The sequence below is a fragment of the Silurus aristotelis genome (assembly GCF_946808225.1).
Source record: "Silurus aristotelis genome assembly, chromosome: 4".
In the NCBI taxonomy this organism is placed as follows: Eukaryota; Metazoa; Chordata; class Actinopteri; order Siluriformes; family Siluridae; genus Silurus; species Silurus aristotelis.
Genome location: NC_139577.1, coordinates 18,341,241 through 18,368,530, shown reverse-complemented (window position 1 = coordinate 18,368,530; position 27,290 = coordinate 18,341,241). Strand labels below are relative to the sequence as shown.

The 27,290-nt window shown below is 36.5% G+C and overlaps 1 protein-coding gene across 4 annotated transcripts in view; it reads right to left on the bottom strand.

Moving 5' to 3' along the window:
- The window catches only part of wdfy4 (WDFY family member 4), a 42,767-nt gene extending 17,260 nt beyond the window's left edge, over window positions 1-25,507 (bottom strand). For 2 of the 4 annotated variants that reach the window (XM_083539633.1, XM_083539635.1), the window contains exons 1-42: window positions 25,363-25,507; window positions 24,530-24,774; window positions 23,459-23,570; window positions 22,585-22,688; window positions 21,679-21,807; window positions 21,399-21,588; window positions 20,215-20,404; window positions 19,442-19,602; window positions 18,251-18,712; window positions 18,065-18,166; window positions 17,322-17,512; window positions 15,623-16,221; window positions 12,906-12,996; window positions 12,493-12,707; window positions 12,240-12,343; window positions 11,888-12,119; window positions 11,702-11,778; window positions 11,224-11,442; window positions 10,942-11,120; window positions 10,613-10,844; window positions 10,316-10,464; window positions 10,111-10,222; window positions 9,817-10,007; window positions 9,241-9,393; window positions 9,057-9,130; window positions 8,710-8,871; window positions 8,013-8,104; window positions 7,793-7,889; window positions 7,507-7,709; window positions 7,212-7,378; window positions 6,483-6,602; window positions 6,211-6,372; window positions 5,913-6,080; window positions 5,332-5,458; window positions 4,978-5,129; window positions 4,655-4,893; window positions 4,090-4,211; window positions 3,749-3,940; window positions 3,479-3,576; window positions 1,123-1,200; window positions 758-949; window positions 553-640 (exon numbers count right to left, since the gene is read on the bottom strand). In XM_083539633.1, the coding sequence (XP_083395759.1) occupies window positions 553-640; window positions 758-949; window positions 1,123-1,200; window positions 3,479-3,576; window positions 3,749-3,940; window positions 4,090-4,211; window positions 4,655-4,893; window positions 4,978-5,129; window positions 5,332-5,458; window positions 5,913-6,080; window positions 6,211-6,372; window positions 6,483-6,602; window positions 7,212-7,378; window positions 7,507-7,709; window positions 7,793-7,889; window positions 8,013-8,104; window positions 8,710-8,871; window positions 9,057-9,130; window positions 9,241-9,393; window positions 9,817-10,007; window positions 10,111-10,222; window positions 10,316-10,464; window positions 10,613-10,844; window positions 10,942-11,120; window positions 11,224-11,442; window positions 11,702-11,778; window positions 11,888-12,119; window positions 12,240-12,343; window positions 12,493-12,707; window positions 12,906-12,996; window positions 15,623-16,221; window positions 17,322-17,512; window positions 18,065-18,166; window positions 18,251-18,712; window positions 19,442-19,602; window positions 20,215-20,404; window positions 21,399-21,588; window positions 21,679-21,807; window positions 22,585-22,688; window positions 23,459-23,570; window positions 24,530-24,754 (6,952 nt within the window). In that variant the 5' untranslated portion in view covers window positions 24,755-24,774; window positions 25,363-25,507. The remainder of the gene's footprint in view (window positions 1-552; window positions 641-757; window positions 950-1,122; window positions 1,201-3,478; window positions 3,577-3,748; window positions 3,941-4,089; window positions 4,212-4,654; window positions 4,894-4,977; window positions 5,130-5,331; window positions 5,459-5,912; window positions 6,081-6,210; window positions 6,373-6,482; window positions 6,603-7,211; window positions 7,379-7,506; window positions 7,710-7,792; window positions 7,890-8,012; window positions 8,105-8,709; window positions 8,872-9,056; window positions 9,131-9,240; window positions 9,394-9,816; window positions 10,008-10,110; window positions 10,223-10,315; window positions 10,465-10,612; window positions 10,845-10,941; window positions 11,121-11,223; window positions 11,443-11,701; window positions 11,779-11,887; window positions 12,120-12,239; window positions 12,344-12,492; window positions 12,708-12,905; window positions 12,997-15,622; window positions 16,222-17,321; window positions 17,513-18,064; window positions 18,167-18,250; window positions 18,713-19,441; window positions 19,603-20,214; window positions 20,405-21,398; window positions 21,589-21,678; window positions 21,808-22,584; window positions 22,689-23,458; window positions 23,571-24,529; window positions 24,775-25,362) is intronic. The other 2 variants (XM_083539634.1, XM_083539636.1) reach the window with 1 other exon arrangement.
- Window positions 25,508-27,290: the final 1,783 nt, after the last annotated feature.

Here is a 27,290-nt window from a genome sequence, read left to right as displayed (position 1 = left end):
TATAGGTGAGCTCCAAAACAGAGCAGGAAAGAATAATTTTGCAGATGAGGAATATTTAACATTATTATAGCAAATCAGTTACACTACACTGTTAGATTTCACTTCTATCATTTGTTAAAAAAAATTATGCTGGGAAGGGATTAAGTAATACCCATTCTCTCATAACTCATATGTCCATTCTTGACCTTTATAACTGCCTCCAGACTCCTAATATACTCTGAACAGCTTTTGGATCCTCAGTTATTATTTTTAGCTCCATATTTTGAAAGCATCTTGTAAAACCACATTTAATAAGATATTTCTGTTATTTTGGCAGAGATTTTTGTTATTTTAATTCCATGGTTCTAATATTTGCATCTGTTCGCACATACTAACTCTTGTGAATAAGATCTCCAAGCTGTCGGTTTTCGAGGCTTATCTGTTTCTAATAACTAGTATTAAAAAAATACAATGACAATCTTACAATTAGTCTGAGACCCCTATGGCCTGGGTCAGTGGGATGTGCATTGCTAATCCATGAACAAAACATGGAGGGTAAATATATCCTGATACCTGGATCTGCGCTGGCAGTTTCGGCCACACCCCTGCTACCGTCTACAGGGTTGTATTTCATGTCCTGCTCTGGCATTAGAGAAGGAAGCTGTAACAGGAATAAAATTGTCGTAGATAAAGGCATGTTATATACTGTACTTACAGCCAAATACAGCTCTAAGGAATAACACTTGAATCATTCCTGCTGTCATTAATAACCCCTGACCTTTTTTGAGCGCCTCGCTGCCTTCCTGCGAATGCGCAGTCTGATGCGGTTGGGCCCCTCAGCTGCGTTCTGCACCCAGCCTTGGTTGATAAAGACTCCTGGACCGGGGCCAAATAACCCCCTCTCACGAAGCAAGTCTTCCTCTATCCTCAGCCACCGAGCAGCCATTAGCTCATTCTCATAGTGAAGTGCCTACACAGGACACAACAACCCAATTATCAAAGATTCCCAAAATGAAGCATAGTGATTTAAATATTGTCCCCAAGTATACAATAACATACAGTACATGCTCATGCAGTGAGATCTAATCCATGTCATTTGAAATGTTATTCATTGTAGTTATTGCAAGATAAATTCTTACAAACCTGCATGTAATTCTTCTTTAAGGTCTCGAACATCTCTTTACCAACCTTTCTATGGATTTCCAAGTCTGCTAAAAATGTCTTTGAAAAAACATAGGAATTATAAGGACAATAAATTACACATCCAGGAAGCTATTTTGCATGTTTGCACTTAACAATTGCATTTCATAAACTGCATTCATCATGCAAACAAGCTAGTGGCTACTGAAACCTACAATAACCCCGGCTCCAAATGCAATCATGTATTCTCAGTGTGTTGTAATTAAGTTAAAGTATAATATCAGCACAGTGTGAAGTGGCCGCTGGCCCTGTGCCACAACATGTGCCCAGCTGATATATTACACTGATTGGCATTAGCCCTTCAGGAGGCCTGTGTACAATATCATTAATGCATACAAGCTAATATTTACTTAAAGAGTCATCAAGTTAATCATCACAGTGGTCTGCTCTGCAAGAAACTACAAGACCTCATTGTAAAGTCTGACTCAGGAAGCGAGTTAAGTTCCCCTCAGAGAGGAGTACTGAACCCTGCATGCTTCGCTGCTTAACCTGATACAATGATGCATCCTTTAGGCAAAGTCAATGAAGTACAAGCAACAACTCTGAAAACAGTGGTTTCTTTGGCACCAGATTTCAGTAATTTTAAATGTTGAATAAATATATAAATAAAAATCTAAAAAAAAAGCAATACACATTGTTGACAATAAACATTGTTACATTATTCATTTTATATATATATATATATATATATATATATATATATATATATATATATATATATATATATATATACATACATACATACAGTATATATATAATTTTATTTCTTTCTTTTTATTTTATTTTTTTCATTATTAATATAATTTTTTTTAGAGCATTAAATCACTTAAAAAAAAACTTAAGAGCATTAAATCACTAACATCAAACCTTTAAACAACCCAATTACTAGTCACAAAATTAGAAGAAAAGAACAATCACAGCGTTGTTCCAGATGGACAGCAGGATTTGGGAGCGTTACCAAGTTAAATTCACAGCAGCAATTATAGCTTCATTTTCACGGATAAACACTGAATCATCGAATCGTAGTCCTTTATTTAGAGAATAGTAAGTAATATATAGCATTAATTACCCTATTTACCAAACACGAAAACTTATTGGCCTATTAAACGTGCCACATTAAATAGCAACCCCTCTGCAATTATCATCATACTGATTTACATTTTAATTATTTTTCAGGAAAAAAAACAACATCACCTTGATAACATAACATAATGTCAGCTTCATTCTGAGACATTGCTGAATGTGTAATAAACTTAAGTTGATTATTAGACCATGTTAATTATCTTTCTGTTAGGAATTATGGTATAATTATGCTGCTAGGAAATTTCTGACATTAATTGAGAGAAAAGTAGGAGCTGCGCTGGAAGAAGGAAGTGACATCATGCTTTGATGATAATCTCTTCTTTCCTTTAGACTCGCAATGATTAAATAAATGTGAAGAAATTATTCAGAAACGTATACAGATGCTAGGTTAAATTTAGATGCTTGGTGATTTAAGTCAAATCAAAACATACAACTTTTTTAAAAGATAGATCTGTTACCAAAGTGTTACAAAAAGTGTATTTCATATATATAATTCATATAACTTTTCTTGTTCTTTTAATGCCAGCATGACATAAAAAAAAAGAACAGGAAATAACTAAATCTCCAAATTCTTTACTGTAGCTTTTCTGAAAGGAACAATTCATCAAAACAGTTGATAGTCTGTCAGGAGTTGATATGATAAAGTATAACACAAAATGAATAATGTTTTCATCAGATTGTGACTGCCTATAATTACCACCCCTGTTTTTGAGGTGGAGACGGAGACGCCAGCAGTTGCACAGAAACGGTAATTTCATGCCTTGTGCCTGAGTAATATCTCTGTGCATCCTTTTCCAGATGGCGACGTCTTCGACGGTGGGGACTAATGATGTGGGTTGAGTTTCAGAGGGAAAAAACAACAATAACATCTTTAACCTTCACCAGCAAACGCGATGTTCTACCAAGTGGTCCCGGGGAAAGAATTAACAAATATCAATTACATTGCCTGCTGAGGTGTACTCAGCTGTAATGATCCAAATTGATTTCGAAGACGGATTGAGACAGTGCCACAGGCTAGGTTTAGACCGCTGAGTGTGGCGACTTTGGCAAGATGGTAAGGCTAAGCAGTGTCAATGGGCTAAGCACCTGTGAACAAGCTTTCACTTCATACAGTGTATATGCTCATTTAAGTAACGCAAGTGGTCCACAAAGTGTCTAGAAAACGTTAGACCAGATAATAGATCACATTAAAAAGAGATAAACTTGTGCATCATACCTCCACATTAGAGTCCTTTCCAGGTGCCCTCTGAAATAAGCGACTGCTAAGAATACTTGTTTTTCTCTGACCAAGATTCAGACTCTTCTTCTGTGAGTCTGAAAAGAAACGTCTTAATCTGAGCATTTGAGTAGCTTTACTGCTCTGTAGAGTACATCATTGTCATAAGAGTACCTCAAAAAGTTTTGCCTTACTCTTATTTATCTAAAAGCAGAGGAAAACCTCTAAAAGCATCTTAATAAAGACAACAGAGTAAAAATAAACACTAACCTATAAAAGCCTGCCAGGATTTCATGGCTATCTCCTCCCATAGAGGACTCACATCATTCATGGAGACCAGGGCCTCCTTTCCTGCTTGCTTTGCAGAAAGGTCAATCTTATAGGCCTCTTCTAGTGAGTGTCTTCTCTCCTGCATGACTAAATCCCAAGTGCTTTCTACAAGCTTCAACAGCTCTGACTCCACTGCACAAGTATGAATAAAAAGAAAACAGAAAACTTGCATATAAATCCACAAGTAAGAATAAAAAGTAAACAAATACCTTACATATAAATATAAAATGACTCATCTGGGCAGAAAGCACTTGACCTTTAAAAGAAAAAGTCCAACTCACCCTCTGCTGAATTAGGAATGTCAACTGCAGACCTCGTTTGGTTGTTTTTGAGAGGCAAAAGATTTCGCCAGATATTTCGGGATGGTTTTTTATGCATTTCACATCCGAAGCCTTCAGGAAAACTGAAAGAGAAGAACTCTACTGTTAACACTGATTATGTATGATATATATATATATATATATATATATATATATATATATATATATACAGTATATACACATATTTCCCCACAGAAATATATATAATAAATGAATAGAATAAATAGAAATTTCTATTGTATCTCAATAGAAACGAAATAAAAATGTGTGCCTTTGTTAATATGTTGACATAAAAGTTCTGTGATAAAACATTCATGATAAGCTGGTATTACACCACCTTGTTTATTATTTCACTATACCAGCCAGCAAATGTCACTGTGCTTTAAACCTTAATTAATATTATCAGTGTTATAGACTGTTATATAATAATTGTAGTATATGATACAACTGTTATTGTTTTTTTCACAATTTTGTTAATATATTATTTAGATTTTTTGTGATAAGCCTAACAAAGAAATTGCCTGACCTTCCGGAACGGATGAGCAGAAGGCAGTGCAGCAGGCAGCTGATAAAGTGGACACTAGCATTGTAGGTGGCCATGATGATATTCCAATGCTGTTGCAGCACACTGAGAGTCCTTAGAATAAGCTCTTTCTCAGCTGGGGTCTGCCTGGGACGGGACAAAAAGTACAGCAAGGACCTATTCAAGCTCTTGTATAGGACAGAGATGGTGTCCTCACGTTGAGGCTGCCTTCTCTCCATTGCCTGCCAGAGAAAGATAGACTTCATAAAACACTGGAACAGTCTGCAAAAATCAGAAACCAGGTCAGCATCAGATAGCATACGCACCACAGATATCTGCTCTACTATAAAATCCAGCAGATTTTCTGGATCCACCAAAAACATGCCATTATAGAGTTTCTTCACCAGCATCTTGCTGAAGAACGCGACGTTCTCCGACAGTATGGTAAACATCCCCTCTGGGCTGTTTTTAGATGGATCTGAAAGTAAAATCCAAATAAAGTGCTTTGAAGAGCAGCACATGTTCTATATATTGACAAGTCATGAATTTATAAAAAAAAACCACAACATAAAAAGCAATAAGCAGAAATATTAAAATGATATTATTATAAAAGTTTGCATAAGAGAAGAGAAGAGAAGTATTTTCTTCAAACAGATCTCTTATCATTAATAAAATATTACCATCTCTGGCTACATGTGTAGACTGGCCCCCTTCCTGGCCTGTTACATGGATAATATCCATCAGAAACTCTAACAGCTCACTCTGAAAGCTTTGTTTCTGCTCCTGACACACGTTGTCTGGAGAGAACTGAAAGTACACCAGTACAACAGTGAAACAAACATAAAACCACAAGCAGTTTGACATTTACAAGACAACACACCATTTGCTAAGACAGTCTCTAGTGCTTGCAATCATAATGTCACGTTAGAGGGTTTTGCAAGACACACCACTTTCCACAGGAGTGCAAATGTGCATTCTGTGCACTTCCCTTAAAACTGGGCAAAGAGTGGCACCTTATGGACAAAAGAGTTTACACACTGAGCTAAAAACTAGAATTAGATCATTGTACATATTTGCTCAGTGAATTGGAATAAAATTCCTATTAATTACAAAAAAGGTTTTTTCAATATTCAATGTACTAAATAAAAAACAAAAAATAAAATAGTTTATTATTAATTTGAATTCTTGAATAATAAACTATTACTATAACTAATAATAAAGTATGAGTCAATGTGTGATTCTGATAGCTGTCTATGATTACCTCTAGAAGCTGGATAAAAGGGTGATTCTGGTCTTTGGCAGGGATGTTTATGAGGCTATCCATCAACAAGATGCGGATGAAGTCACACACCTGCTTCCTTGCAGGGTGAGACAGGCGAGATGCTGATGTATCCACAGCATCCTCACTGCTCTGAGGACCTGCAGCACTCTGTGTATACAAATAATATAGTCTATAAATCCATTACCTTAATTAGTTACATTATCTCATAACGCTTGTTTTATGACATCCTAGCTCAATGTGTAAAAAGCAGGTAAGGTACAGAGGCCTTGTGTCTTACCTCAGTGATTTCAGTGGGGAAAAGTGCACTAGCCAGGGAGCTAAGAAAGTCTGGGGCGGCCCACAGAGCATCTCGTGGAAAGTTACTGTGGACCAAACAAAGGAACTGCATCACACTTCCTGGGTACTGCACATCCCAGTTATCTTCATTTCCTGTTATTGGCTTTTTAGAGAAATGAAAGCATACAAAAAGTAAGTATTTGTAAAGTATGTAGAATATACTTTTCAATGCAGTGTGCATTTAGTCAATAAAAAAGCACTGGTCTTTCATACATTACAAATGATCATCTTGACCAATTCAATAAGGACACAGGCTGCCTCTGTGCACAGTTGGACTCCCTGTTCATTAGCAGATCTGTCAATCACACTCTGGAGCATGCTGTCAAGATCCACCTGGATTCAGAACGGAGATTTAAAAATAGGTTTTATCATATAATTTTCTCAAAACAATGTACAATTATGTAAAATGTCCTGTGGCCCATTCTAACAGTGTACAACAAAAGTATGTGGATATCTGACACATATAAATGTGTGGATCATCTCCAACTGTTGCCACAAAGTTTTACCACTCTACATGTGGCATTTTAATTGTCCTACACTGAAACTAAAAGGCTCAAACATGTTCCAGAATGCCAATGTCTCTGTGTGAAAGTAGAACTCTATGAAGACAAGATTTTCCAAGACTGGAGTGGAAGATCTCCATGCAGAACCCTGACCTCAACACTACTGAACACTAAAATGCTGATTACATCCTGGGCCTCCGCACCCTACATCAGTGTTTAACCTAATTTAAGTGGTTGGAAAAATGAATCCCACAGCTATGTGCCAAAATCTAGTTAAAAGTCTTTCCAGAAAAGTGAAGGATAATACAACAGAAAAATGGTGGATTAAATATTGAATATATTTATAACGTTTGGCCATATAATCGTTTTTTTTTTTTTTTTTTTTTCATTACATTAATGTATGTGTATATCACATTAAAACCACCAAAAAATAATTTACCTGTCCATCAGGTACATGAAAGTCTGATTTTCCAAACAGCAGTGCAGCAAAAGCTCCATATATCTGTGGAAGGCTAATATGATTGAGCAGTAGTCTGGACAGCACAGTAAAGCCTGGAAACATGCCACTCAAGCATTCATATGACCAGGAGCACATGCTCAATTTATCTGTGGAAAATTATGACACATTTATGACACATTAGCATAGACACATGACACAATTATGACACAATTATAACACATTAGCATAGAACAGAACTTGCTAAACTCATTATTTGCATTAAATGTTACTGTACCTATGGTGCCTAGCAGTGCATGCATCTTTTCCACTAGTGTTCCTGAAGATACAGCTTCTTTAAACTTGGCTCGTATGTTCTGATGTGACAGAAAGTAGACAAGCATCTTTAGAACCAATAGCACTGTGCTGGAGTGGATGTGCCCCTGTAGGAACAGGAGGAACCAATCTGACCCCAGTATGGAGAACACTTCTTCTTGCTCACTGCAAGAGACACAAGCACATTATACAAACAAGGTTTACTTATAAATATGATGTTAACAAGTCCTTGATGCTGCTACACTCACTTGTTAGAAAGAGGCGTGTCAGAGACGATTAGCGAAGACAGCACCTCAAGCAACTGGTTCCTGATCCAGATGGTTCTTCCAGGTGTTTGGCTCAAGGCTAGACAGAAGTTCAGACAAATCATTACCGAAAGAAAAACATGTTGACTTCTATACTGAACAAGACATTCTTGGAAATGCAATGATATAATGACATGTAAGATTTACTTCTTGTGGCACTTACTATGAGATTGATCTTCACAAATGATAGAGGGAAAAATTGTCTTCTCATTTACAGTTTGGGGCAACAAGGTGTAAATTAAGAAGAGTCCAAGCCTGGAAGAACATTAAAAACAACGTCAGCCTAAAATGTGACATTTTTCAGGTGTATTTTATAGAAAATTTGTGTGTAAAATTATTTTCTAATCATGTTGATATCCTTTTGTAGGATGTCTTATGTTTTGTCCTAATCCTTATTCTTAGTAATTAATATGAAACAACTGGGTTTTACAAAATTTTACATAAAAAAGGCAAAAACATGCAAATGAATTATGCCTCCAAACCTTTTATACAATTTTGCAGGGACTCATTTTAACGTATACCATGTTTATTTATACCATATACGTTTACACACTCAGATAACACAGAATCAGATTTTTCTCCGAACTAATAAGATTCTTACGAATATCACAAATCTTGTTTAAATGCACTTGCAAATGAATTATAAATTAATAATTAGTATAAGTATAAAGCCAAATATTATTTAGTACTGCAAATGTTTAGAATTTGAAATAAACAGTGTTGTTACAGTTGCTCTGATAATCTGCAATAAAACAGCAGAGAAATATATTTCAAAGCTGATTATCTGCATTCTACACATTTTCGTTCTATTTAAAAGTACACACAAAAAATTTAAGCCTTCAAACAAACTCTTTTCATGCCTGTGAATGTCTTCAGGGTTGAAGTGTTTTTGTAACAGGCATGTGATGATGGTGCAAATGACAGTGACTTTTTTGTGTGTCACGGTGGAATCCTGCAGCAAGAAAAGGAGCTTGGTCATCAGATTGAGACTGTGTACGGCCTCTGCATTTTTTGAATCTCTGCTGGAAAACATTTACAAATCAAGTCATATGAGGAGGTTTAATCACGTCAAGCAAGGAGCCTTGGCACAGTGCTACACCAGGCTTCCTGTTTATCAGTAACGCATGAGAGGAAAAGCAGAAGTGAAACAATACTCTGTGTGCTACAAATCAATATATATTTACATTTACATCTCAGGGTAGCATACCTTAATGAATTCAGGATATCAACAAAATGGTTTAAAACAGATAGATCAAGACTTTCTGGAGCCTTTTGCCAGACCTATGGAAAAATATCATTCAGAAGAGGTTTTTCAATTTGAGTGAAAAATGTTTAAATAGTTCATAAATATCCAAACTCACAAATTCTAAGAAAGATAAATCTAAAGATACCTCAAAGTTACAGAGAATGCCCTGAAGAGCAGCAAGGTCATGCACATACATGCTCCCTGTTCCCAGCTCTACAGTACCCACTATGGCCAAAATCAGCTGGAAAGTCCTGCAGCTAATGAGGTGAGCTTTCATTTTTAGGAGAAAGGCAAAGAGCTGCAAGAGAACAAACTGACTATTACAAAACAAAACAAAATATAGGTTACATACTGGATAATAAATATATTTGTCATTAATTAAAAATAAAAGCCTGTGCAACTTATCGTACTTCGAGTACTTTCAATCAAACAATCAAATAATAATAATTATTTTTTAGTATTTTGCATATCAGGATTATACTGTAGCTAACTACGGCACAAGCTGTTTTTGGGGAGACCAAAGTAATAAAATCCTATAACAACAAATCTCTCTAGCATTAATGGATAATTTACTACAAAATCTGCTATAAAAAAATAAATAGAAGCATGCTCAAAACTATTTTTTAAACATGGATTTTTAAATATTAAATATTTCCATAAGGCTGTACAAACTCTATATTCTCTATTCATTTAGGGAAGTCCCTTCACACTCATGTGGTACCTTATAGCCTCTGATGCGTTTCATCTCTTGTTTGATCACTGCATTTGTGTCTAATACTGATAGCAGAACTTTGACAGCTGCATACAGCGAACTATCATCCGTCGCCATTGCAACCAGGCTGAGAACAACCGCAGGCCCTCCGATGTACTGAAGACTGCTGGATGCTGTCTTTGACGTAAACGTCCTCACGCCTGCCAAGCAAGATAATAAAATTAAAGAAAAGTAAAATCATGAACTTGCAACTGAATGTCATTGAGGATCATATTAGCAAGAACTAACAGTTTACACTCTCACCAAAACATCCAACCAGAGCAGCCCCAATAGTTCTAGCAGTTCCACTGAGGTGCTGACTGATATTTCGAGCCAGAAAGACAGGAGTGGAGTTATCCCTTGATGGAATGCCCATCTATTAAGTTAATACATCATATTTCTGTTATTAATAAATCTTCATATATTATACTACATATAACAATACTATGTATTGTTCACATAGCAGCACCTCTTTAGCAATCAGACGGCAATCCACCTCGTTGTACTGATCTCTGATCTCTGCTACAGTAGTGACAGTAGCCACTGCTGGGTTTATCCCAAACGAGATCCTCTCGGGAGAAACTAACCTCACTGGTGAAAACTCAAATTTCCCATCAGCTAATAAAAAACATGATCACATAAGCCATTATATATTTTCATCACCACAGTGACACATGAAAACTATTTTATTAATGAAAATGTAATCTTACATTTAAAGAAAAAATTTTAGCAAATATTACTAAAAGCTTTTTCACTTTTTACTGACCTTGAGCATTGAGTGCAAGGTAGCTGCCCAGGTACCTAGTGCCTTGTGCATACATGATCTCTACAGAATCAGAGCTCAGGACTTCCTCAAAAAAATATGTAGGACCGACACGCCAGATCAAAGCTGCATGCTGCTTCCATATAGGGGGGGTGCCAATAATTCCACACACATCAATGACCGCTGAGGCATCCATTGCAACACATGAGCCCGGGAATGGCTGAATATACCGCATCTATCAAAAGAAAGACCGGACTAAATTCAGTATTGAATCGAATAATACATTTAAAAAAGACAACAGAATAAATGTTACTACATTATTAAATACAAACCTTTGCTGCCCCAATCATTTCTCCATTCATATAAGCAGTCACTCTGCAGCTCTTTTTGATGTCTTTGGCCATAGTAACAACAAGGTGATGCCATAAACCTGGCATCAGCTGTTTGGAGCACTTGAAGCGTACAGTTGTTGGCAAGGCAGTCGGTGTTTCTGGCATTGGCTCCATCATGTCTGTTATCCAAACACATTATGAGCATAATTGAATGACTTGAATAGTAAGACTTTAATAACTATGCATTTGTTGCTAATGGTCACAATAAGGTTAGAAAGTCACCTAAGAATTGGTAAGCCTCCTCCTCAGTGGTAATCACCAGGCAGCCATCAGAGGAGGAGATGCTGACTGATAGACAGCTGAATTGCTGCTCGGCACGTGACATGTGGCGCACCACTGTAAGCAAACGCACCGGGTGAGAGTCACAGGCTGAGCTGAATCTGCTGATCAGAAACCAGCAGGTGAAAGACAGACCTGCAGTGGGAGGAAAACCCCGGCAGTCTAAGAATCAAAACACAAAAGAGTTGATCACTGGATGTCCTGTTTGTCTGCTACTGATGACATGATAATGTACTGTAAAATCTAAACCTAATATATTAAATAAACGTTTCAGATATATACATATTTCTTAAAATTCTAGATAAAGACCTTGGACCAGAGCTGTGTTACATAAAGCTATGCAAACATAATAAAGATATGCAAAATTCAGAAGACTTGATATATGACAGTAAATAGACAGTAAATAGACAACATATCTCACCACCGCCAATGCCGCCATATGAAATGGAGTCGGCACTTACACCTTTAACTGTGGCAAGAGATGGCAGAAACAGACACCTGGACATATAGGAAAACCATGATTATTATTAAACATAGCTTAGCTCGTTTATTTGTTTAAAACTACAAAACAACCAATAATTTTAGATAGAAGGGTGCTAGAACCCACCCATATCCACTGTCGGTCATGTCAAATTCTACAAATGATGGTGAGACTGACACTTTATAAGGCCGGAAGCTCCGTGGTGACGTTATTGAAACAAGACTAATAATCTGGTGAAGAGAAACAGGTGATGCAGTGTTCAGTAAGCTAAAGCTTCTTTTAAGCGTTCGTCTGTCCTTTTTAGAACTTTTCTTTTCACCCTCTGCAACATCTTCAGTGCCTTGGTTAGCACAGGGTCCTGGAATAAAAAAAAAATATCTAAGTAAAATACAAAACTGTTCTCTGACCTAAAATGCTTGCTAAGTCTGCATAATAAAACAAGAACTAGTGATAATGGGAAGTCTTTATTAACATGTACCATCAGAAAGAGAATTTAGGAGTGGTGGGTGATCCTCAAAAACAGGGAAGGAAGTACACTTTTCACTACTACATGTTTGGCGAACTTGTAAACACAGGAACTGTCTGGAAAAAGAACAAATATGGTGAATAAATTAGTTGCATATTTTTTTCATTATTTGAATATAAATTTATCAAACAAAATCAGTCAAACGACTCAACAAGAAATCTAACCACTGAACATTCTGTACTTTCCGAATCATTTTAAAACCAACCTGAGGGACTTTTTGTCTATAGATTGAGAGGCAAGTTTTTCCAGAATGCGCACCACTGGCAGATGCAGTGAGTGTGTGCTGTTACTGAGGATGTCCCTACAGTGAGTCAGCAGGGTTTCCAGCAGGCCGGACTCGCACATGATCTGCCTGTTCTGCTCAGACTTTACTAGAGACTGCACATGATGAGCCACAGCTAACTGAAGCTCAAGAGACAGCTGTAGGAAAAAAAAAATCACTGTACAACTTCAAATGCGTTTATTCTCAAGTAGGGCGGAGTGGGTATATTTGCCAAATTTGCATTATGTGCTTTAGTCTAAAAACACAGTCTTGTCATTCTGACCTCATTAAACTAGATCCAGTACATGTAGCCTGTGGTTTTCCAGAAGGTTTTTATAAAGAATAAAATTACTAACCTGAGGGTTACTGGGGCAGTAGATACGAGGCAACAGAGTCATGATGACCTTAACTGCTCCAGGGTGCAGAATTGAATGATCACATGAAAACCTGAACAGAGATCAGTTTCTCAAACTTCACAATCTTTTCACTAATGCCTAAAAATTGACAATTACACAAAAATCTTAAAAATACAGGGGAATAAAGTTGATCAGTCACAACATGAAGTTATGGAAAAGAGTAGTGGAAGCCAAGCATAGGGAAGAGGTGACCATCAGTGATCAACAGTATGGTTTCATGCCGAGGAAGAGCACCACAGACGCAATATTTGCTTTGAAAATGTTGATGGAGAAGTATAGTGTGTCATAGAAGTATGTGAGGGTGGTTGCAGGAAAAAGAGGTGGTGAAGTTTGAGGAGTTCAGGTACCTGGGGACAACAGTGCAAAGTTATGGAAAATTTTTGTTAGAGAAGTGAAGAAAAGAATGCAGGCAAGGTGGAGTGGGTGGAGAAGAGTGGCAGGAGTTATTTGTGATAGAAGAGTATCTGCAAGAGTGAAAGGGAAAGTTTATAGGTCTGTGGTGAGACCTGCGATGTTGTATGGTTTAGAGACAGTGGCATTGACTAAAAGACAAAAGGTCGAGCTGGAGGTAGCAGCGCTGAAGATGTTGAGATTTTTATTGAGAGTTACGAGGATGGACAGGATTAGAAATGAATTTATTAGAGAAACATCGCATGTAGACTGGTTTGGATGGTTTGAAGATGTGCAGAGGAGGGACATATGGTATATCGGTAGGAGAATGCTGAGGATGGAACCACCAGGAAGGAGAAAAAGAGGAAGACCAAGCAGGAGGTTTATGGATTTGGTGAGGGAAGACATGCAGGTAGGTTTGGTTGGTTTAAAAGAGGCAGATGTAGGGGACAGGGGGATATGGAAATGGATAATCTGATAATGGGAGAAGCCGATAGAAGAAGAAGAAGAAGAAGAAGAAGAAGAAGAAGAAGAAGAAGAAGAAAAAGAAGAAGAAGACTTAGGTTATGCTGTGTTGCCTGCTATGCTTTTAGGCATAGAGCGATAATATTTCTTTCAGCTTGCATAACATTATTATATATAGTGTGTAGATTAGCATAATGTGTGTAGCAACAAAACAATTACAACCTAGCAAGTTTAGTTGGATTGTAGTTAAACTAGCATTTATTGATTTGGTTACCTTTAATTGGAGTGATGGCATAAAAAACTTCTGTGATTGTACTGAAAAAGTCTTGAACTGAGTTCAGTAAGGGGAATCTCCAGTGCAGCTTAAAAGACTAATTTAAAAGACATATATTATAAGGATAAAGATGTTGTATGTATCTTATGGCTACAATTAGCCAAGGAGTTTTGTGGTTCTTGGTTGTGAGAGTTTTATAAATTGTGAACAATGATGTGTATTTAGTTGTGCAATAAATGCATTTAGGGTGATATTTATACATGTATAATGCTCTTATAAATGTATCCGAATTTGTGGACTGCTCTGAGAATATGTTCTCACTCATCCAGTGATGGTAGATGAAGCAGAGAGGAGCTTTTCAAAACTGAATCTAATCAATGGTGGAGACGTTTGGTCATGGTGTGTTTCACCCAGTACTTCATTCAAGCTGGAACCACCATTGCCAGTTGGTGGTATCTACTGAACATACAGTTCACCTTTAGTTCAACATCAAGCAAAACATTTTGAGAAGAATAAATGATAAAATAAGCTCTTGACACTAACTGGCTACAACACCCATGTCCTTATTTGCTCGTTTTTTTTCCGTCATTGAAAATAAGATTTTGGGCTCATGATAATTTTAACAGATATCAATCAGTGTTTAACTTATTAATATCATTCTATGAATAGATTGGTGTGCTGAGAGTAACATTACAGTATTTTCACATAAACTTTGTTGATTGAGCAAAGAGTCTTGTGTTAAAAATGATAATAGGAACATTATAGCCATAATAAATTATAGTACTTGGATACTTAAGTATATTAGGAGGCAAATACTTTTGTACTTTTAATCAAGTGAAAGTTTAAAGGGAGCACATTTAATTTTACTGGAGTAATATTTTACCTACTGTATCTCTACTGTATCTCTTTTTCTCAAGTACATGTTTTGTATACTTCGTCCACCACCCAAAAAATTAACCTTACATTAACATTTGGTGTCACTGTTTTGTAGCTGGCTAGAGTTTTGTTAAGTAGTAACAGACCTGATGTAGCATATTTGTGCTGTTAGTGAAAACATTCATAGATTGCAAGATAAAGAGGGTAAAGAAATCTTCACCAACACACTATAGTAATTAACCATGCTTGTTTGTTCTCTGTTGGTTTTGAGACAAGGTCACAAACTGCATAAATCTCTACTGTGACAATTTAAATAAACTTTTCATACATTTTATAGAATTTCATTGTAAATGATTCTTACAAATCTTACTGTGTTTATGAATGTGTTATGATGGCTAAACACAAAATGTAACCTAATGAGAAGTAACATATTTTTGGTCTCACAAGGTCACTGTATGAAAGGCAAATGTGTCATGTTAATAAAACCTCCTTGGCAGCCAGAATTGCTTTGTCAGACTGGTTGCTGGCAGCGACGTTAGCCATCTGGGAAAACACTACAGCCACACAAAAATGGCACTCTGCCTAATATTTAAATCCTACAACCTTGTAATTTTCTGATGAGCAAATTATAAAAGAAATGAATAGCCCTTACCTCCCTGACTCTGCAGTTACAGACGATATAGACAGAGCTGCTTTTCTGATTCGCCCCTGAAAATCATCCTCTCCTGAATTGTGGCTCGTGACCTCCTGCTGATTCCCCTCACTCTCTGTAGACTCCTTTAGGTCAGCACACAAGTCTTTAGTCAAGCTCATACCAGTCCCAAACTTCTCCAGAAAGTCCAGTACTCTTAGGCAGTCCAGCAGTGGTGCAGAAAGAGGACATTCAGAACATTTAGTCAGCTTCAGAAAATCCTGGAAGGTCCTGTACTCCTTGCTTGCATCAGAATCCAGTGGTGCATTCCCAAGAAAGCAGCCAATCTGCAGAAGGGCCTCTGCCAGCCTTTCATAAAGGTGGGTGATGTGGAAGAAGTGAGCGTTGACAGGATGCAGGTGCACAGCCATGGCCATGGTGTGCAGTGTAAGCAGCAGCAGCTCCATCAGACCTTGGTGACTAAGAGACGCCCAGACGCCTACCGGCTGCTGCAGCAGAGAACCTTCCATGTCAACTAGCATGGAGAGCAGACTGGTGAAGCCACCAGCTGTGCGGAAAGCATTCCAGCTGTTTGGATTTTCAAGTACTTTCAGGATTGACTGGGAGTAAGAAAGAGAAATTCGGATATCAGTCTTGGAATCATTAGTGTAGCAATTATTGTAACTCATGTTTGTTTTTCTAATGGGTGGGTCAAATGCTGAAACTGAGATGTGTTTAAAATGCACCAACAAATTATTTGTATGATTTCAAATAATGGAAGGTTTAGGGTTATCCAGTTTACTCTGCTAATATATCAAAGAGCTATTAAGCCATAAAACAAAGCCAAAACCAATTGGCACTGGTACAAGTAATATGAATGACTGTAATATGTTTTGCACAATGGTCACGATAAATTGAAATGTTATCTATCTTTACTCAGTTACACTATAATAGTCAAACTATTCTAGTAGTATTCTTGTGCTTGTAATCTAAAATATGGACATACACTAACTGGTTAATTTGGTTACACCTAATTGGATTGCTTTCACATTCCCTGATCTAATATTGCTCATTATTTTCAGTGTGTCACACTGCTGAGCTGCAGTCCTAATCAAATCCAGCTCGAGTTAACAGTGAAATGCATATTAGCAAATCAATCTGAATTTAGCTATAATGCAATCAGCATCCCAAAGGCTAGAGTAATAAATTCTCACACCTATTACGCATTAAACGCGTTATAATTAAAAATCAAATCTAAGTCTGGATGCAGTCCCTAAACTTTGAGTTGAATTCTGGACAAAGATACACTCTCTCTCTCTCTCTCTCTCTCTCTCTCTCTCTCTCTCTCTCGATAGATAGATAGATAGACAGACAGACAGACAGACAGACAGACAGACAGACAGACAGACAGATAGATAGATAGATAGATAGATAGATAGATAGATAGATAGATAGATAGATAGACAAATCTCCACAAGCACACTCGAAAATCTAGTAGAACATGTCTCAGTAGAGTAGAGGGAATTATAGGAAAATTGGGACTAAATATGGAATGCGAGGTTTAAAAAACACACTATACAGTACTCATGACCAGGTGTCCACAACTTTTGCCAATATATTGTATACATACTGTACATACCTATATATATTTACACATATTAGAAATGCAAGAATAAATGTGAATAAATTCTGAAGAATAATTTGACCATAATAGCCATACATGCAGCAGATCTAGTTTAAGTTGCAGTTCAGTCTCTGTGGAAGAACAAAGGGCTCCTATTGCAGTGCTCATATACTCCTCTGGGTTCGTCTCAGACAACTGTTCCAGAATACACAGAGTTGGGCTGCGGTACATTTCATCATCCAGGAAGATCTTTATGTAGGGAATCATTCCAGAGTCCCGTATAAACACTGATGCAGTGAAGAGAAGTAAAATATTAAATGATTAATTTGCATGTATATAGTATGAACTTAATGAATTTACTTTCATTGTCCCATATTTCAACAAGTGACAACAATTTATGTCTTCATACATGGTTAGGTTTGTGTTCTAGTCTTATGTCTGTCCGTGACCTGTCCATGTTTCTTCAATTCATTGTATCCCTGTTTTGTATTAGAGTGTCTAAGTACACTTTGCCGTGAGGTCCCATCATGTATGTTGGTAGTCTAAATGCTGTATTTTTAATCCTCATTCTATGAACTCTCTGGTTTATACCTTTCATATTTTCCTTTACTGTATATTATAGAATGTTGATTGTAGAAACTCTGCCAAACTGTATTTTGTCCCCCACCAAGAACACTGTCATGGATTCCTTGATAATAATAGTAGTGTTTGCTGAAGCTCACTTCTTTCATCCACATGATACATTCAAAAATAAAAATGGCCACTATTTTTTGACTGTGCTATTTAAAATATGCATATGATTCTAACCTAATAACATTAGAAAATATATGCCAGGATACCTGTATTTCTGATGGATCTCATTGCCAGAGCAGCAACAACATTTAACATGTTTGTGGTGAGCTGACGCTCACTGTCTTCCATTCTCAGCTCACGTTTATTCACTGTAGACAAAGGAAATAGCATATTTTAAAAGAACTGAGAATTTACGATTGTACAGAGTTACCTATGTGTTGCATGTGGTTCACCTGAAATGCCAGCCTTTCTCAGTATCTTAGCCCGGCGTCTGAGTTCCACCAACAGCAGATCCATCAACCCACCATCACTCAGCACGTCAGACAGCAAGCTACTGCTTATCACCATGCTGTGAAAACACTCCAGAGCAGCCATGCTAAAGGCCTGAGATGATCCCTCCTTTAGCACAGCCTGCACTTTGCGCAACGTATCATGAGGGATGTAGGAAAGCTTAAAAACCACAGTCTCTAGAAGCGTGAAAAAGAAGCTGTGCACAGTGGCTGGCTTCTGCCATGTACTATCAGCCAGCTGGGCCAGACTCTGCAGTGTCCACTCCAGCAGGAAAAAGTTGGCCGTGTCCCAAGACCAAATCATGTGGATGGTGCACAGGATTTGACTGCAGGTAAGTGCGCTGCCTGAACGCAAGAAGGAGGACTGAAGGATCTGAAACGCTCTGAGATTCTTCACTGCTTTTCCTAGAAATATGAAATTATACAATTACTTTCTGAAAAATTCTAAAGCCTAATTGTTAATAATGAAAGTCTTTGTGTAGCCCTGTATCAGAGAATGACACAAAAGCACACATGTTACAACATGGTTGCCTTTGCTTTCAAAAGAAGTAATGCAATTATATAAATGCAATTTTAGCACAGTCACAAAGTGATTTACATCTACCAAGAGAGTGTCATGACATTACAAATACCTTTGGGCTGTAATACACAGGAAACTTTGTGGTGAAATCAAATAACACTCTTAGAGATTGATTGAAATGGTATTATTCAGTACATGATGTATATGAAAAACATCCTGAAGGTCTGTTATAAAAAAGTGTGTATAATCTGGTCAAAAGTCTAAAAAATATTGGTTTTCTCACCACATAAAATTCACAGATTTTTAGGGTAAATAAATATATTAGAGGAGGGCTAAGGAAATGTAATTTAATTCTTAATTAAAATCACATCAGAGCCAAAGAGAATCAGGTTTATATAAGTGGGGCAGGTTCGATTTCTCTCTGGAGTGAGCTGTTCTGCTTCGTGATGAATGATTAACTGTGGTATGGATGAGGAGAGTGAATGCGGGGCAACCTAAGTAGGTTAGTAAGGAGGGTTCTACTTCATCATGTTGGACATAATTTTCTTTGCCTTTCTGTTAATCAAAGGTGATAGTGCGGAGATGCAGCATATTTAGGATCTGTGCCGATGTACCTGTGATTAAAGGTGGGTCAAATTTAAAGCCTGGTGGTTGCGGATTATTGACACAGATGGCCACTTTTAACTCAACCTTGCCAAATAAAGTGAAAGAAGCAATGAGACCCAGGAGGTCTTTTACTGGAGAAAAGTCCTCCTCTGATGTTTCCTCCTCACACCTGCAAAAGAAGAAAAAGCAAAAAATATATGTATATATGATGTGATTTTCTAAAGAAACTTTGTCTAATGTGTTAATAAACTGTGATGTTTAAAATACCATATTTAAGTATACTTATAAGGATACAAAAAACTGATTTAAATTAAAATAAACCTAATAATGTTTGGCAAATCCTAGTTGGGTACCATTAATAATGTTCAGATTAATAATTAACCATAGTGTTTTGTTAGTGCCCTGTGATTGTGCACATGGCCTGAAAAATAGTCATGTCCTGTCGATATATAAGGTCTCCCTTGGCTTGCAGTAACCTCACTTAGAATGATTTGTCGCTCAGAGTCAGAAAGAAGGCCAACATAATGCGATTGAATTCAATTTACCAATGATCTTATTAGGACCTCCTTTATTATTTAACACAGTGGTATTCAGTGAAACTGGTCAAAGAAAGTGAGAGACACTGGTGGAGTGACTTTCCTGGATGTAAACAAACCCAAATCAAACTGCAATATGTACAAAATGACATCTTTAAATCTATTGGGTTTTTCCCACATACTGATAAGTTTTGTAATTTTTTGCAAAAAATGTTGTATGATATTAAAAGAGAAATGATGCATACCTTGCCATGATAGCTTGGAGGACTGTGTAGCCATCATTGTTCTCAAACTCCTCAAAAAGTGCAGGGTTGTTTGTGTACGAGTCCTTAACAAAGGTGAACACATTTACAGCAACCTCAGCTAGAATCAGTCCATGAACCTGCTCGCTCATTTGCAGCAAATTCTGGATGCAGATCTTCATACAGTTCTTGGCTACACAGGAAAATAATGGGTAACTCTATAACTACATGATTATATTATTACTATAATATTATATTACTATATCGATTATATATTGTCAATTTAGGGTAGGGTTTGTATTCATATGTAAAAATATCGTAGTAATTTGCTAATATTCTAACACAAACTCCCGTCAAAATATTAAATTAGCATCGGATAGAATTTGGACGCATATGATCACAATCAAGTTTAATTTAATCAGTGGAGTTGAATATTTTTCTAGACCTCTGCAAGAGGTTTGGAAAACTTTTAATCTAATAAGATGCTTGGAGCACACAGACAGATGAAACTATGCAAATCTACAGTATAAAAACCGACATGTTTAGAGAGATGTGAGGATGGAAATAAAAAACCGAGTACCCAAAGACACAACAAATGAAAATGTGTGGGTGTTTTAACAATTCAGCATGCACACACTCTGCCCTGACTATAAATTCAAAGTCCTAGCCTATATATGCTTGTAGCTCTTACTATATATATATATATATATATATATATATATATATATATATATATATATATATATATATATATATATATAAAACATATATTCAGTTTTAAGAATCTCTCTTAAAAGTTGAAAATCCTGACAATTCACCATATCGAGCGAGTGAATGAATGAATGAATGATGGAAGGAATGAAGACCTTTGTCTGCTGAAATAAGTAGAACAGTTAGGTGGATCATATCTTAAAAATGTTTTATATTAAATGTAAAACACACAACACACACACATCTGTATTACTAGAATAAATCCATCTGTATTAATAGTATAAATCAAATTAATTCAAGATTAAATATGATAAAAAAGTATATTCAATTAATTTGATTTATTCAATTTTATTTAAATAAAATATTTGAAAATGTTATTTTATATATAATTTAACCAAGCAGGCATTTAATTCAAATTTTTTATGTAAACTGTTGAAATTGTAATGATTACAAATATATAGGGGAGCAGTGCCGACCTTGTAATGCTGGAACTGTGTTTGGAACCTGTGCAGCTGATACAGCCCTGAGCACACGGGAGGCCTGTCTTCTCCATGAGGAGCTACACTGATCCCACAGGGAGGTGAGGGCAATGATCACACACTGCAGCTCCTCGGTTTCCACCATCTGTTCCACAAAGCGCACATGTCTGCACAGCTGCAGGATCACCTGAAGTACACAACACATACATGCATAGCTCATATTTTGTATTACAAAATACACAGTGTGACTGACATCACAATTTAAGGACTGATTTACCTGAATTAATAGGTCCTGGAATGAACAGTTGTCATTATTGCTGGGTTGTTTGTCAGGAAGGGCTACAAACAGATAGAAGCACTTCACTAAAGCCGCAGCTAGTCCAGTGATAATTGCTGCATTCACTCCCTGTAGAAACCATAACTATTATCACTTATGCTGATTAACTAATAAATAACACTTTGGACATCAGTTTCAGTTTGATGTTAATGAAATCAAGCTGTGGATGAAAAAAATCTTAAATGTGTACATCACTTAAAGAAAGACCCAATGAATCACCATTCATATTACATGACCTCATTACTAAAAACTGTTTACATGCTGTTTTTGCACATTTTGTTTAAATTTTTGTTAATTACAATGTTCACTTTACTCTTTTACACACCGCAGTATAAAATATACAACAGGTTTACTGGTGGCGCTATTTTGTGTTTTGTGTATTTGTCTTGCACTGTCCTGTATTGTCTTGCACTGTCCTGTATTGTCTTGCACTGTCTTTTGTTGTCTTTGCACTGTTTGCACCAGGCTGCACTCGATGCACTTAATGTGCTGAGGACACTTACTAGTCCTTAGCCCTGTGTTTACTGTGATGTAGCTCATGTTGTTTTATGTAGCACCAGGGTTCAGGTAGAATGTTGTTTTATTTCACTGTGTACTGCATCAGCTATATATGGTTAAACTCCCTAGATGATCCAAAATAAGCTACTTCCAAAAAAGGAATAATGATGAAGTGAAGGAAACTTGTCATATGCTGGTTAGTCATGTGGCATGGCTTATTATGACGAAATTCAAGTTGAAAAATGTTCAATGTTTCAATGATTAGCTTATTGTGAGCTACATTACAGCAACATTTATGTGTACATATGAATTCATATTTAGCACATATTAAAATGTATGTGTACTTACAGCATCAATGGTAGACAAAAAAGATGTGGCCTTCAGCAGCAGCCACCCTTTACTGCCATGTTCTGCTATTTGGAAAAACTGCTGCAACTCATATCGTGCTTCCTCTATTGGATACAAAAATAAAAATGATATATTGAGTAAATGCATTTTATTGCTCTATTATAGTTAAGTGCAAAAGTGTAAGATTTTAGCTTCACAAGGCCATAACACTAGTTTATATTTTGTATCATTTTCCCTCATTAGCTGATCGTTAAGCTATTTACAGACTGAATTAGCTGCTTTAAGCAGACGAAGAAGCCTTTATTTGTAGCACATATTTTGCAATTCCGTTTGTGTCACATATTCTAGCTTCTTATGAAGTTGACAGAGGAGATAGTACAGGTTTAACTATGATACGGTAGGCATGGAGCAGAGAATGTGAAGGGAAGTGGGTTAAGGGAAGTGGTCGTTCAGTGGTTTAGACGTTAAACTTCAGATACAAAGGTTGTTAGTACAGATACCAGCACCAACAAGCTGCCTCTTAATTGCTCAATTGTATAAATTAGATAATTGCAAGTCACTCTGGATCAGGTCATCTACCAAATCACATAAATGTAAATGTAGCCCAACAGTGGCACATCGGAAATGCTAAAGGATGAACCCTTAAGCTCCAGACCAGTAACCAAAGGTCTTAACCTTTGAGCCGTTAGATGAATTAAAAATGCAAATCACGCTCCAATTTCTTACCAATTTGACAAACATATATTTAAAAAAGAGATGCAGCTATCTTCTGGGTAAACTGTGCACTTCTAATATGCTATAATCAGCGTCAAGCCCACCCACTTAACACAGTTTATCAGTGCCAACTCCACTGAAGGAAGCATCTTAAGGGTACCTGCAGGTTTTCTGGACACTCTCTGCTGTATGTGGAACACCAGCGTCTCTGTGACATGAGTAGCCAAAATCTGGAGATCCACGTCCTCAGTGGCTTTACTGCATTCACACACCTTCAAGACAACAGAGACACTTACACTGATATTTCTGAGAATGTCTGAAACAGCATATGAACAGATATTGTAACGTCAAAGTAACAATTAGTACTTTCTTTGATGCTTATATTTAAAAATCTTTAAAACTTTAATAATGAACTGAAAGACAGATTACCCAGAAATCTAATAATGGTAAGCAGTTCTCTGACAATATAGAATTATTTTACTGTTAATTATAATGAATTGCCAAAATAATATACTGCTCTTTATAACGAATATACAAATTTGTGCATTATGATAAAACAATTCTATTTTTATTATTAATTACAATTATAAAAACATTATAAATGTCACACTCAAACGCTTTGAGTAAAGTTCAGGATCATAAAACTAAATCATAAATCTACTGCGTTTTAACTATTCAGTAAAACATAGCCTAGCTCATTCAGAGTATGTTTTTTTTTTGTTTGTTTTTTTTTATAAGAGTACAGAAGATGCATTCAAACTGTGTTCAGTGCACTTTCATTAACACAGATGGACCTTTCATTTCTCTATTATATGAACACCTTCCGTCTACACATGACTTCTCCAAAAGAATTGTTCTTTCAGTGGTGCTTAAAGCCCACACACATGCTCTGTGTAGAATGTGGTTCTGCTAATGTCCAGTAAGTCCCATAACTATGCTCACATGGCACACTGTTAAAAGTCTTTTTCTAAAAATCTACATCAGCACTGCTCAAAAGACCATTTACACAAATCTAGACAGAGGAAATATTAGTTTGATCTGAGTGGAATTCTAAGGTAAGGCTTATTACATTCAGTCATTTCTGTACTGTACTTTGACAAATTAAATATGTTGTTAATGAGGTTGTGTTGATTTCAAAGTGTTAAAAGATTCCATTATTTCCTTATTCTCTATTAAGACAGAGTTCTTGACTAATAAGATTTCCTTCTCTATCTCTAAGTGAGTTTGTTACCTTAATAAATATGGGCAGAAGGAATAGGAGCTGCTCCTCTCTCTTTTCTGTTGTTGCACTGGCCAGCTCTTGAAGTTTTTCTTGGAGAGCTGTGGCTGCATCCAGTCCTCCGCCTGAGTCGTCCTTGTGCCCAGGTCCTATCCAAGGCTCATCTAGCTTCAGCTCTGTCTCCGCACTTTCCCCTGAAGAACTCAATTCTCCAGTCTCCTTATTGATCCTCTCCATATCTTAAATGGCTTTCGTTACTAAACAGGTCAAAACAAACAGCCCTTTTTGTTTATTGCTTCCTGTTTAAATCCAGAGGAGGCTTTGAGAAATACCTGGAAATTATTCAGTCCCTCCAGAGAACAGTACAAAAGCATTATTGCACAACCTAACAGTGCAGGCACTGTTGTTTGTTAATCCTCATTTCACAAGATGATAATTAATCCTGTGATGTTGCATGCTTTTAGTGCAGAAGAAAGAATAATTTGCAAGATATATGCAGCAGCTACAGAGAACTCCTCAGCTGTGGTTAATGCCAAACCTTAACACATCATGCGTAAAATCACGGGTAATAATATATGTGCATGCAGGAAATGTATGCCTTTTATAGTCACTCTTAAGTTCCTTGTTTAAAGTTTCTTTTAGTTCTACCTCCGCATGCCACCACTGAACAGGTAGGGTAGGGTTTTTATACCAAAAGCACATGCCTCATTCCACACAGTATGAATTAGACAGATAACATGCACATGACAGGAGGAAGCTCTACAATGTACTGGCTTACTATATAAATCATTTGCAAATCTTTTTTTTTTTTTAACCAAAGAGTTTTAATGGTTTCTCTAACTTACCTGTGGCTTGGTGAGAGGCATCACCTTTTGCCTTCAGCATGTGGGAACAGTCTAACTTACCAAGAAGCCAGCTGAGACATGCCTGTCAGAAACCTCCCTCTTATCTGCCAGTTAATAATCTGCACTGGGGGGCTGAACTTTGCACAAAGAAGCACTCTTACATCAGCTGCACATGTCATGTGCTTCACTTCCTACACAGGGAGAAAAATGAGAAGTGAAGGTCTTGTGTGTTTGTCTTGACTTGACTAGTTTTTAAGCTTGAATAAAGATTCCTTACTATCAAATAATCCATATTTAATATATAACCTTATGTATTTATAGTTCCCAATCTTGAAAATGCTTTTGAAACTGAAGCCTAAAAATACTCAACTGCACAATCTGTATGCAGATTCATTCATGAAAGGGGGGGGGGAGGTGTTAAAAAGGAGGGGGTATCATTTGGGGAAATGAGCAGCTTACAATTTATCATTTTGTAGTACTGACATCATGTGGTTTGCAGAGGAATCACAAAGATGGGAAAAGGATGCAAAAATAAATGAAAGAACAGGAACAAAAAAGCTATTGTATAAAATCATTTTTGTTGTTGTCTGGCAGCCCAGTCTCACAGCATTTTGTGATATAGTTACAAAATATAATCTATTGATTCGTGACACAAAGTGACCTCTTTTTTCGGGTCAAGTTCGTAACTATATGACGAAATGGCGTGAGACTCTGCTGGCGTCTGGCTACTTATTATAATGTTAAAACATGCTGATTAGCTGATTCAAAAAAGTGAATAATCAAAACAATTATTGTTGTCGCTAGTACACATTGATTTATTTTAATTTTATGAATTTGTTGGGTTTCATTTTGCTTAAGAGACGCAAAATAAAATATATAGGTACATTTGTAATGTCATAGGCACCAAAAATCTGCAAAAATTAATGGGTAAAAAGAGATTTTATAGGTAACATGCTATTCAGTTCTTTTTACACTTTATATGTACAGTACATTTGACTTTTTCCAGTTATGTGCTAAATGTAAACGTTATTATTTTTTCCCCCCCATATTTTTCTCAATCTACTTTCAAATAGTGTGGTGTGTATTTTGTTTGTTATTCAATTGTATCTATTAGAACTTGGTATTTCAGTCATATTTTTGAATATTTTTTTATATTTTGTATTTATTTTGTATTTATCTTTTTTTTGTCTGCAGCTGTTCAGCTCTGCATATCCTGTGAGAAATAACATTCAATTAAATGTATTAATCAATATAATTATATATTTCCACTGAGTATGTTCCAGTTTGGAAACTGAACTCTGTTTGTTTTTCATCGGAAGTAATTCTACATTATCCCAAGCCATATACACTTGTCCATTGTACTACATCCACTATGCAGTCTACTGAGTACATTATTCATGCTGGGATTTATGTGAATGAGGTTTTAAACCACAATGAATGACTAAATTGTGTATATGATCAGGGGAAAGGTTCATCTAATAATCCTGCTTAGTTCATAACACAGTCTAATATGGTCTAGCTGGCAAACAACTACCAACTATCAGCTGGAGAAGTCTCTGTTATGTTATGTTATGTTATGTTATGTTATGTTATGTTATGTTATGTCAAAATCAAATTACAGAATAGCAAAATAGAGGAAAATAATTGGAAAATCTCAAACATTTATAGATTTTTGTAGTGAATGAATATATCCACTTACCAGCAAGCAAACTCAAAGCAAGTCAAGAAATTTTTTATTGTCATTTCTACCAGATATAGCTGATGCAGTACACAGTGAAATGAGACAATGTTCATCCAGAACCCTGGTGCTACATAAAACAACATAGAGCTACATAACAAAACACAGAGTTAAGGACTAAAGTTAGTGTCCTCACCACATAAAGTGCAATATGTGTAACCGAGTGCAAACAGTGCAGACAATAACCAGT